Source organism: Archocentrus centrarchus, chromosome 16 (assembly GCF_007364275.1).
Source record: "Archocentrus centrarchus isolate MPI-CPG fArcCen1 chromosome 16, fArcCen1, whole genome shotgun sequence".
NCBI classification, from domain to species: Eukaryota; Metazoa; Chordata; class Actinopteri; order Cichliformes; family Cichlidae; genus Archocentrus; species Archocentrus centrarchus.
In genome coordinates, this window is record NC_044361.1 from 14966488 (window position 1) to 14977353 (window position 10866).

The 10866-nt window shown below is 40.8% G+C and overlaps 1 protein-coding gene across 1 annotated transcript in view; it reads left to right on the forward strand.

Annotated features, from left to right (window-relative positions):
- LOC115794321 (eukaryotic translation initiation factor 3 subunit H) overlaps positions 1-9900 on the forward strand; it is a 57012-nt gene extending 47112 nt beyond the window's left edge. Inside the window, exons 6-8 of the mRNA XM_030749755.1 lie at positions 4702-4822; positions 9036-9168; positions 9610-9900. Of these exons, the coding sequence (XP_030605615.1) occupies positions 4702-4822; positions 9036-9168; positions 9610-9704 (349 nt within the window). The 3' untranslated portion in view covers positions 9705-9900. The remainder of the gene's footprint in view (positions 1-4701; positions 4823-9035; positions 9169-9609) is intronic.
- Positions 9901-10866: the final 966 nt, after the last annotated feature.

Below are 10866 nucleotides of genomic sequence, written 5' to 3' on the forward strand. Positions count from 1 at the left end.
ACTGTACGGGCTGCCATTGAACTTGACCTTAAAAAAGAATCAGTGATGGCATGAAATCCCTAGATAGACTTTGATTTCTAATTCAGTATTGATCGCAAAGCTTGCTGACGCGTCTGAATAATTTAGCCCTGTGGAGTTTACAGCCCGACGTCGACTAGTGTGGACTGCATTATTCAGCGTGCAGTTGTAACAACTCTCTGTAACTGGTAACATCCAATTTTCAAGTGTTTGGAGAAGATACGGAGCAGTTATGTGGTTTTTCTTCTATGGTCAGGGTTTTGAAAACAGAAGAACAAACTGAACATGCTCTCGAATCCACTAAACTCGTTACCAAACTCACGAGACGCTGATGCAGTTGGAAGCTCAAAGCTCAGAAAAAGCAAGTCTGTGAAGACTAGTTTTTTTGATAAAATAGTCCTTTTAATTTTCATGTCATTTTCTCATTTGTTACATAAGCTCTGCAAATCTAACAAATTCACAATTGAATACAAAAGAAACTGATAAGAAAAACCAGTAAATTGCAAGTCACTCTCACCACAGGCACACACACAAACACAGTCTAGCTCAGGCATTTGACACTTACATAAACGGCAGATGTTTTGAAGGATCCTAGATGGATTCCTTTGCATATATTATTCATGCACACCACACAAATTAGCCACCATATTGCTTGATGAAATAGTTTTAAATGGGCTTTCGTCAGCTAGAATCAATTCTGATACAGTCAGAGGGACGCAGTGGGGAAGTGTTATGCTGAGATTTGGTCCTAGGCCATCAGTTTCCATGTTTACAATGGAGGGTTGACAAACTGATCACGCAACAGTCCTCACAGGCAAACACGACTCTACTGGAAACGGTTCAGGCAGTCTAGATTATGGAAATGACTTTGAAGTTATTGGAAATTGTACATTTTTTGCATGATGGCTTTAAGTAGTTTAATCTGTCGGAAGCCTATTTAGCTATATTTTTTTGTGTCACTAAAATTCTGAAGTAGAGGACAATATGGAGTCATTTAGATTATTTTTTATCACTTACATTAATGCACGTCTCACGCAGGTGCAACAGTGCAATGTGGATGTTGTTACAGATAGTCAAAGCATGTGAGAATAACACTATAAATCATCATCAGCGCTGTTCATATAATTATCTGCATGCCTGTGGTTAGTTGCATTAATTTTCTCTGTGTGTGCATATTTTCATGTAAATGTAATTAAGGTGTTTGCAGTTAATGGAAGGCGATGTTAAGCCAAGATGATCATAAGTCTTTAGGGTGTGCATATATTTTAAAAAATATATGACTGCCTAACTTTATGCTAATGCTTATTATCCTGTAGTTTCTGTTCTGGTGTCCACTGTAGTCACAGCCCTGATATATTGCTCTGTATGTTGCTCATGCTTTTACATAAATGCTAAAAAATAGAGCGTGCATGCAGCAGTAAAAGTTGTAAATGTCCAAACATGAGAACTACAGTGCTTTTTGGAGCAGGACTGTAATTTAATGTCATCTGTTGCTTTGCAGAGTATGAGTTTTCCTTGTAGGCGGAGCTGCAACAGGAGAACTCTTTTCTCTGCATGCAATTGCTCCAGACAAAATTCAAACCACTTTATTCATACTTATTGCATTTCTGGAACCCCCTTTTAAAAGCAGAGTTTACAAAGTGCTTTGGCAAATAAGCAAACTAATACTCATAAGGTAAAATCAAACAAAATGGATCTTATTAATTTAAAGTTCTTTTAAAATCAAAACAAGAATAAAGATGCAAAAGAGATTATGAAAATAAATAATAAATACCAGTGGAAGATTAAAGGCGAGGGGACACAAATGACTAAAACACTTTATTAAGACATCACCTAATGACATCACATAAATGCAAGTCTGTAAATGTGTTTTTAAGAAGTGGGGAAGTGGTTATGGATTTTGCAAATCATATCTCCTCAAGCAGGCCATGGCCAAGAGGCCCTGGTGCAAACACGGTAACCTTCAAAATTCAATGTTGACTTTGGAACAGCAAGAATGGCCTAGGACTGCAAATTCAGGTCAACAGGATGGAGTTTCAGCAAGCATCCAGTTTGTTTTAATAAGGCTTGAGGCAGATTGGAGTATATCTTTCACAAACTAGGGGGTGCTATTAACACATCTCTGTATATGAGACTCACAATTCACAGTACATGTCACAACAAGCCATTATGTCCAATGAACTCACCACAGATGCCCAACCAGACAATATAAAGCCCTTTCTAAATCCTTGAGTGTTCCCTGGAGCACAATGATCTCCGTAATTGTAAAACCTCCAGTACTCCTAATATTGGCTGGTGGATTCAAACTGAATTATCAAGTCAGTCAGTCCTTGGTCAAAGTGGTGACCAAAACCCAGGAGTTAAAATAGCTAGTTTAGAAATCCTCTGGTGAGATGGGAAAGCCTGCTCAAAGGACAGCCAGTTCAGCAACCCTCAATTTAGTGCTCTGTGGTAGAGTAGCTAGACGGAGACCACTCTGAGTAAAAAGCACAAGGCAGCCTTCTTGGAGTTGGTCAAAGTGCATTTAAAGAACTCTGAGAACTCAAAGAAAAAGATTCTCTGACCTGAAGATTCAAAATCTGAAATGTTTGGGCAGGACTCCAAACACAAGTCTCAAAGAAAACACCGAGCATTTTAGAAACTGCACAAAAAGTGAAGGTATCAGAATACTTTCTGACACGACTGAATCTATTTCATTTGAACTGCAGAAAGCTGAAGAATTGAATACTAAATAAATATGCGCAAATTTTTATTGGAAACGTGTATGGCTTGGATCAATTATGGTTACTGTGAAGATGGTCTCTCTGGTGTAAGTGCAGTTAAGTGGGTTTGATACTCAAATTTAAGTTGAGTCAGTAATCTCTTTTGTTAGCTTTCAACACAATGAATATGAGCTGAGAGACAAAAATTGATTTCTTTAGAAATTGTCAGTTTCCAAAAAAAAAACCTCAGCAGACAAGAATGTAGCTAAAACCATACAAAACACACCCGAGTCTTCCCCCACGCTAACATATTTACATAAACACACAGTTACATCAGCACAAGTGCACACACAGCAAAAACATACACAGTTTTGGCAGTTCTTGCGGGTATAGCTGTCATTTAAATAAACACTACAAATGTTTTCCCACAGTACATACTGCATTATGTAGCACCCAAACATTCATAAATGAAACAATACAACTCCACAGAGAGAAGTACAAGAGGGGATACAAGTTGAAGTGGAGCACTGCAGTCTTGTGAAGGTTGAACTTAAGGCAGTGGTGAGACATCCTGTTAAAAATGGAGCTCATGGGAGGAGAGGGAAGAGGAATGCTGTGTTTTGAGTCTTGTCAGTATGGCAGCATTGGGGGAAAAAGATGAGGGATACCATCACAGAAAGGCATAGCAGAAGTAAGGTTGCCAGTTCCTGTCCCAGGTACTGTCCAACAGACAGGTGGCTTTCAGGACAGGGCTCTCAAGAGCAACATATCTGGTAGGAGGTGAATTGAAAGATTAAGTCAGAATGGATTACACTCACTCACTCACTCATTCACTCACTCACTCTGTGTGACAACAGGTGCTTCGGGGGACTGCTTAAGACTTAGTATGTTTTACATTCATAGTGGTTGCTTCTTGATGGGAATAGTTATCTTGTGATTTAATGTCAAAAAAGAAGAATGTTTATCTTGTTGTATCATCTTCACTCAGTAAATTCAAGTTGACTGACTTTGAAGATTTGAGAATTAACCTGACACACACACCTGGTGCCAACATGTGATTTGTAGAAGCCTCTCTGTATAAACCCTTTATTTGGCAAAAACCTCAGTAGGCATAAAAGAGGAGAGATCTCAGCTCAGGACACTGCTCATGCCATCTTCCCTGGCTCTACCTGTCAAAGTCAAAAGTGTACTAGAGCAAGACACTCAACAGCAAATTGCTCCAAAGGTCAAATGAAGCAACAAGCCTTTCACCAAGTCAGTATTCAGTCGTAACTTAGCATTTCACATCCAACTTGATAGATGTGCGAGTGGTGCTGTCTCATTTTAAGCCTTCTTTTTGCTGTGTGGGTGTCAAACACAAACCTAGTCAGCAGCAGGCACTAAAATCTGTATCATGTCTATACAGCTCATAACAATAAAGGCAGTGTTATATTTGCATTTAGAAAGAGCAGCAACGATGAGGAGTCTGGAGACAGGAGAGCTGTCTCCTTGGACTTGCAGTTTGTGTCAGACTGATGGTTTTCCACGTCAACCAAACCAGTAAAAGTAGATGAATCTTCTCATAAGCGCGTCATTGCTGTGTACCGGCATTTTGGCATCTTCTGAGGTCTTTCCATTTATTTTGCTTGGTTCCTCCAGAGTTATTGAACATCACTAAGATGTTACAGCTTACTTTAAAGTTAATTCTAAGTACTACCAACTAAGCAGTTATAACCAGACTGATTTGTCGTCACCTTCCTCTGGTTAAGGCGCTACTTTGCAGGGATTTGGATGCTGTGTGGTTGCCTGTGGGAGCATGCGTGAATAAGAGCCGAACATGCAGTCTTCAACAACTTGAACATCACTTTAAAATTAAATAAGGATTAGTGTGAGCTATTAGCCCAATGTTTTGTAAAATACTAAGTGCAGTTTATTGACGTTCACAAATGCTGTTGACAGTACAGAAACTTTTTTGAGTGACGTGCTGTCAATTTTATTCCAGCAACCACTTGGAGAAGAGCCTTCAGCTACTGATGGACAGAGTGGATGACATGAGCCAAGACATTGTCAAATATAACACCTACAGCCGCAACCTGAGCAAGCAGCAGCAGCAGAAGCACCAGGTAACTCTCAAATGCACCGTGATAGACACGCAAGCTTTCATGAAGCGAAATGCACACACAACCACCTACACAATGAGCAAGCAGCAAGGGCAGAAATATCCGCTTACCAGCATGCATGTGAGCGCACACACACACACACACACACACACACACAGATATTCTCAAACAGATGCACCTACAGCCACAGTCTCAGCAGGAAAACAGCAGGTAGATTTCTGTCAGACATGGGCACAGCCAATTGCAGCTATAATCACAGCAGGCAAGCAGCAGAATCACCAGGTATCAAACACACACCCACACACACATGCACGTGCAGGAATATGGCCCTTCAGGCTTATACATGTACCTACTGAGGAGTCAAAGCAGGAACTACAATAAACAACAAACATTAAACACGTATAAATGTAACATTTACCAACGTCCTAGGCGGGGGAGAACAAAACTTATGCCACAAATAAATTCAAGCAAAGACACAGACTAGTTTAAAAGTGATTTCTCCTGTCCTGACTTTGCACTAATTAGATAAGAATGACTAATGTTAAATTGTAATCTGTCAGTGTTCTCATCAGTCACCTCAGTTCAGTTACCTGCTGTAGATCAGCAGTTCTTCAATTTCAGACGCCCTTATCCTCTTCCTGCTTCATTTTTTTTTTTTTTTCCTGTCAAGGAAGAAGTAATTTTCCTCGCTGACTGTAATACAGCCACAGCAGTGTTTCTCTTTAGGTGTTAAGGAAGAGCGGGTTCAGAGGTTACAGAAAGCTGATACGCATAAACCGAAAGCTGGTATTAGTAAATTGAGCCTTTCATCTCAGTGAAAATCCTCTGTTTATATTTGTTGTCTGAATGAGCGAGACACCTCATAAACTCAGACTTCATTTAAAAGCATTTTGCAAAACACGAGCGCACAGTGACAAATGTACTGTTTGTGTGTGTGTGTGCGCAAAACCTCACAGACACACACACCACCTACAAGCACAAACCGGAGGCACCCAACAGACCAGAACTAAACACACACAGAGTGAGCCTCATACCATCTGCAAATACAACCTCAGCCAGATGCATCATAAACATCCAGCAAAACATGCAATTGCTAACAGTAACAGACTCTCATGCACCCTCTACTTAGGGAAGTGGAAGACCAGAGGCACAAGGTGACTCACTAATGTGCGCACAAACGTACACCCACGTTAAAACCTCTACGCTATTTTATTATTATTTTCAGCAAGCGGAAATGAGAAAATATCTGAAATATTAATGTTGATCAAGGCTGACTCATCAGCATCTCGGCAGAAGATAAAGCCAAAGCCAAGTTTGCACTCATTAGGCAGACCTCACAACAATCACGCATCTCTGACCACAGCTCATCCTCACACAAAGAAGCAGCACAGCTACATTTATCCCCACATATGCCCAGACCATTCACCCACATTCCAGCCATTATGATCCATCATCCTCCACATACTGACCTCTCCATCTCCAGCCCTGCACTCTTCCTGATAAACACACACCTATACCTGCACTCTTGTCATACATAATATCACACAGAGGAAGCCTTTAATGATGTCACCTTTTTTCATGTTTCACACGAATCTCGACACCGAATGAATAACGGACACAGAGAAGAAGAAAGCGAGCCTCTGTTAAAACCTTTCAGACGTCCACAGTATTTGCGCCACGTAATCTCGTGCTATTGACCCTGCTGCTTCCTGGACAAATGGAACCTTATTAATCATAACAGAAAGTTGCAAAAAGGCGTTCTGCTGAGAGGGCTCCATTTTTCATTTATAGCCCTCTGAATCTAGTAAATAGCAGGTTCCCAGAAACAGTCCGCGGCCAAGTTAGTCTTTGTAACAGGAAATGTATGTCTCACTTCTCCTGATTGATTCATTTTCTCTTTTTCACATCAAGGCACACTTTACAGAAGATTAGGTATGGTGCAGTGTGTTAATCTCATGAACTGAGGAATCATTATTTATGGTTAACGACAGACTTATGTTCTTATGTTATGTTTAACATTCTGTCAAAGCCATGTAATGATTTTTTAAATTTAACAGGAAGTAAACACATGAAGCCAAATTCATGATAAAGAGCGCATGCAGAAGCAAAATGTGTGCAAAACCGACAGGAAGCCCTTTTTTTTGGGGGGGGGGGGGGTCTTCAGTTTAAATGACCTCTGACTTGTGGGTTAGTGTGCCGAAAGGCAGGTGAGATCAGACAGTGTATGAGGCATCAGTAATCAGATGTAAAGGTTGTTGGAGCTCACTGGAAAAACAGACCATGTAGAAGCATTTTCTTTTTTTTTTTTTTAAACGGACCTAAGCCGAAGGGGACGAGAAGATAATTAGGCTAAGCTGAAGAGAACGAGAACACAAACACAACCAGAACGATGATTCTCTAGAGAACAACTGTAAATTCATCAAAGGTCAATCCAAAATTCATTTATATGCTTCAAAGATTAATTTGTGGACATAATTAAGAGTCCCACCTCATAGACCAACAGTAAAATATTCTGTAGCCTGCTGGACTCTTTGTAGACACTCAAATATTAAATTATTTTATTCTGTCTCTATGGGTAAATGAAAACAATCCCTTAATTGCTATTTAAGAGCAAATATTTTGCGCACACATACCGTGTGCTCTGAAAATGAACCTGCCTCATGATGTTCAGTGTTGGACATATTTTATTTACATTCAAACTCAACATCCATGGCAGTAAAACAAGTTACCTGATCTGATTAGACCATATTATGGTCTGTAATAAGTATAATTAGGACTTGGCCGGACTCTGCCAGTTTGTTTGGGGAGGAGGGGGGTTTGGCTCTGTGAAGTCTTCTATGCTGATTATACCAAAAATTGAAATATTAGGCTCTTGTAATAAAGCTTTACTTGGGAATGCAGCACAATGCCAGAAATGCATCTTCCCCAGCTGGAAGCACGGTGGTTCCAGCAGTTTGCTGTAGTGATGCTACTCTGCAGCCTTGGAAAGCTTGTGAAGGCTGGGGATAAAATGAATACAGAAAAAAAAATTTCAGAGAAGTCTGTCTGCGGGCTGTAAAAGAACTGCTGGGATAGGATTATTTTCTACCAAGACATCAAGCTCAAACACGAAGTCAAAGCTACACAGAAGTCTAGACCCCATTTCAGTTCAGACTTTGTAGTAGGCCTCGGAAAAAAAAAACTGCTGTTCCCACATACTTCACATGTAACTTGACAGAGATTGAGTAGCTTGTACAGGAAAAACTGGGGGGACTGGCAGTCAAAGGTGCTTATGTTTTGCTGACTTGAAGAAGGTTGGTGATTTTTGCACTTGCATGTATTCTAGAAAAGGCTCTTTAAAATTATTTTTCTTATTGGTATTGTATATCTGTATTGAACTTTGAGTAAGTGAAAGGAGTTATTTCTAGAATTTACATACAATTACATATTAGCATTTTGATTACACACAGTCATGCTGCGGTGCAGCAGCAGAGAGGTTTTATTTGAACAAATAGTCATATTTTTTTCATTTTCATATTGTTTATTTTAGCAATTTTTCCAGCTTCAGTCAACCATACAGGTGCGCTGTGGGATGTCTGGTTGAAAGCACTCAAGTTGCTCCCACTCCGTATTTTTTTTTTTTTTTGTCCCCTTCCTCATCTGTCGCAACCTCTCCTTCCACTAGTGTGTGTGTGTGTGTGTGTGTGTGCGTGTGCGTGTGCGTGTGTGTCTTCCATCTTGCCAAATTAACAAGGCTTTTAGGATCTCCAGAGACCCAGCACCTCACTGATTTACCGACTGTCGGCCCCCGACAAATCACTCCATCCCAGTCAGCACTTATAACTCTTCGGTTACTTTCTCTCTGACATCTTGTCTCTCATCACTAGGTTTCTCTACATCTCACTCACCTCTTACAGTTCTCATTGTCTGTCTGTCTTCTCTTATTGTGCTCTGTCTTTATTTCTATATGTCATGTTACTTTGTCTTTTCCTTGTTCTGACTTCCTTCGTACTTTTTTCCACCTTTGCTACTCCCGATTCTCCTCTCTTTACTTTCTCACCGTCTTTTCATCTCCATCCCTTCCCATTTGTCATTTTCTCTCCACTTTTATTTTCCAATTCCCAACCTACATTTCCTATCCTCTCTCCCCTTTCTTTTGTTTTCATCCTTTCTCTCCTCTCTGTGTCAGGCCTCACTAATGCCACGCCTCTTTGCCTCTGTATCCCTCCCTCCACAGTACCTCCAGAGGCGGCAGCAAGAGAACGCCCAGCGTCAGAGCAGAGGGGAGCCACCGCTCCCCGAGGAGGACATCAACAAACTGTTCAAGCCCCCCCAGCCGCCACCACGCATGGACACGCTGCTTATTGCAGGTATACAAATACACACTCACACAACCTCTCTGCACAGCCAGGGCTCTCCATGACCGCTATAGAGCCCCCTCTGCCTCTCTCTCCAAACTCCATCAGCCGCCTCTGCTCCCCTCACAGGAGCTCAGGTTCTGTTTTGTAATTATCTCGAAATTACATTAATTTAAAGTTTATTGACTCAATCTCCGTCTCGACCGCCCCTTTCCCCGCCGTCTCACGCTGTTCAGCTCTCCTCCGCCTCCTGACAACATTCTGATCCTCCATTTACTCCGACTCCACACTAATTCACTGTTTTGTGCTGCTGTTTTCTCTCCCCACCTCCGCCTGGATGCGTGCACGTCTGTATGTGTGTATGTATGCGTGCGCATTGGTCTGTATGTTTCTGTGGGCGCGCGTTTGTGTCTGTCTGGGGGCGCTTGGATGCATGTGGTTACACTCCAACAGGGCAAATTAACAACTACTGCCAGAATGTGAAGGAATTCACCTCGCAGAACCTCGGGAAGCTGTTCATGGCAGAGGCTCTCCAAGGCCACAACTAGAGGAGAGACAGAAGGAGCAACAGAGATGCAAAACCACCTTAATGATGCCCACAGGAGCAGCCTGCATTTTTTTTTTCCTCTGAATTTATTTGTTGTTTTTTTTTGTTTTTTTGTGTCTAGAACCACCCCAGACACAGAATTTAACTTTGAACTCTTGGTTTTGATTTAAATAAAAAAAAAAAGTCTTGCATCTCAACATCTTCTCTGGCTCCTTCTATCTTATCACAGTTGAGCTGTCTTTTGTTTTTGATGGAAATTGCAATTTCAGTTTCACTGTACAAAAAAATGATTGGTTTTGTACAGAATGTTTTTGTGAAGTATATTAATATGTAAAAGCGGAGCTCACTGAAAATACAAACTAATTCTGCAGCACTTTGAGTTGTTTTTGCCACATACTTTTCATCTGCAGTTCAAACACCAAGCAGGTGGAACCAATTATCAGTGGATTCGCCTTGTGTTGGTTCACGTGGTGGAAACGATGAATTTCATGTAAACAGAACTGCAACAGAAATATCAGTGAAAGATGAGCGTTAAATGAAATGCCAGTTTCATGACTTGCCCCCCCCCCCCCCCCCCCCTACTGCACTCACAAAAGTAGACGTTTGTTTGTTTTTCCTAAAGTGGAATTACACAACGTGCCACACTCTGCCTTTCTTCTACAATGAGTGCAATTAGCATGAGTTTATTTTTAGAAGTCCCACTAGTGAAATTGGGCTTGAAGCAGAGATCATTCTGCTTGTTGAGTTTTCAGGACAACACTGCAGGTGTGCCGAATGACAAGACTGAGAAACTGTCTTGTGTTCTGGGTGGCATTCTTTATTTAGTGACATTTGTTTTTCTTTGGCAACATATGATTTGATTTGAGTTACTAAAAAGGGAACAAATTAAGTCATTTTAAAGTTTATTCAAGAGAAAAAGATTTTGATAAATAAGTCGGTTATGTTGCTGATTATAGTGAACAGAAGACATTGCTTAAACAAACTGCTGGCTCTTATAAGAACTTAATTGATAATCCCACAAAATTAACTTTTCTTATTGCCTGTCATACAGCGCTAAAGCTAAAGTTTCGAGTTATCCATCTCAGCCCAACAGTCAGGCTTTAGTCTGCTCTGAACAATGTATCTTTTTTTTTTTTTTTTTTGCTGCTCTGTGTGATGTCATT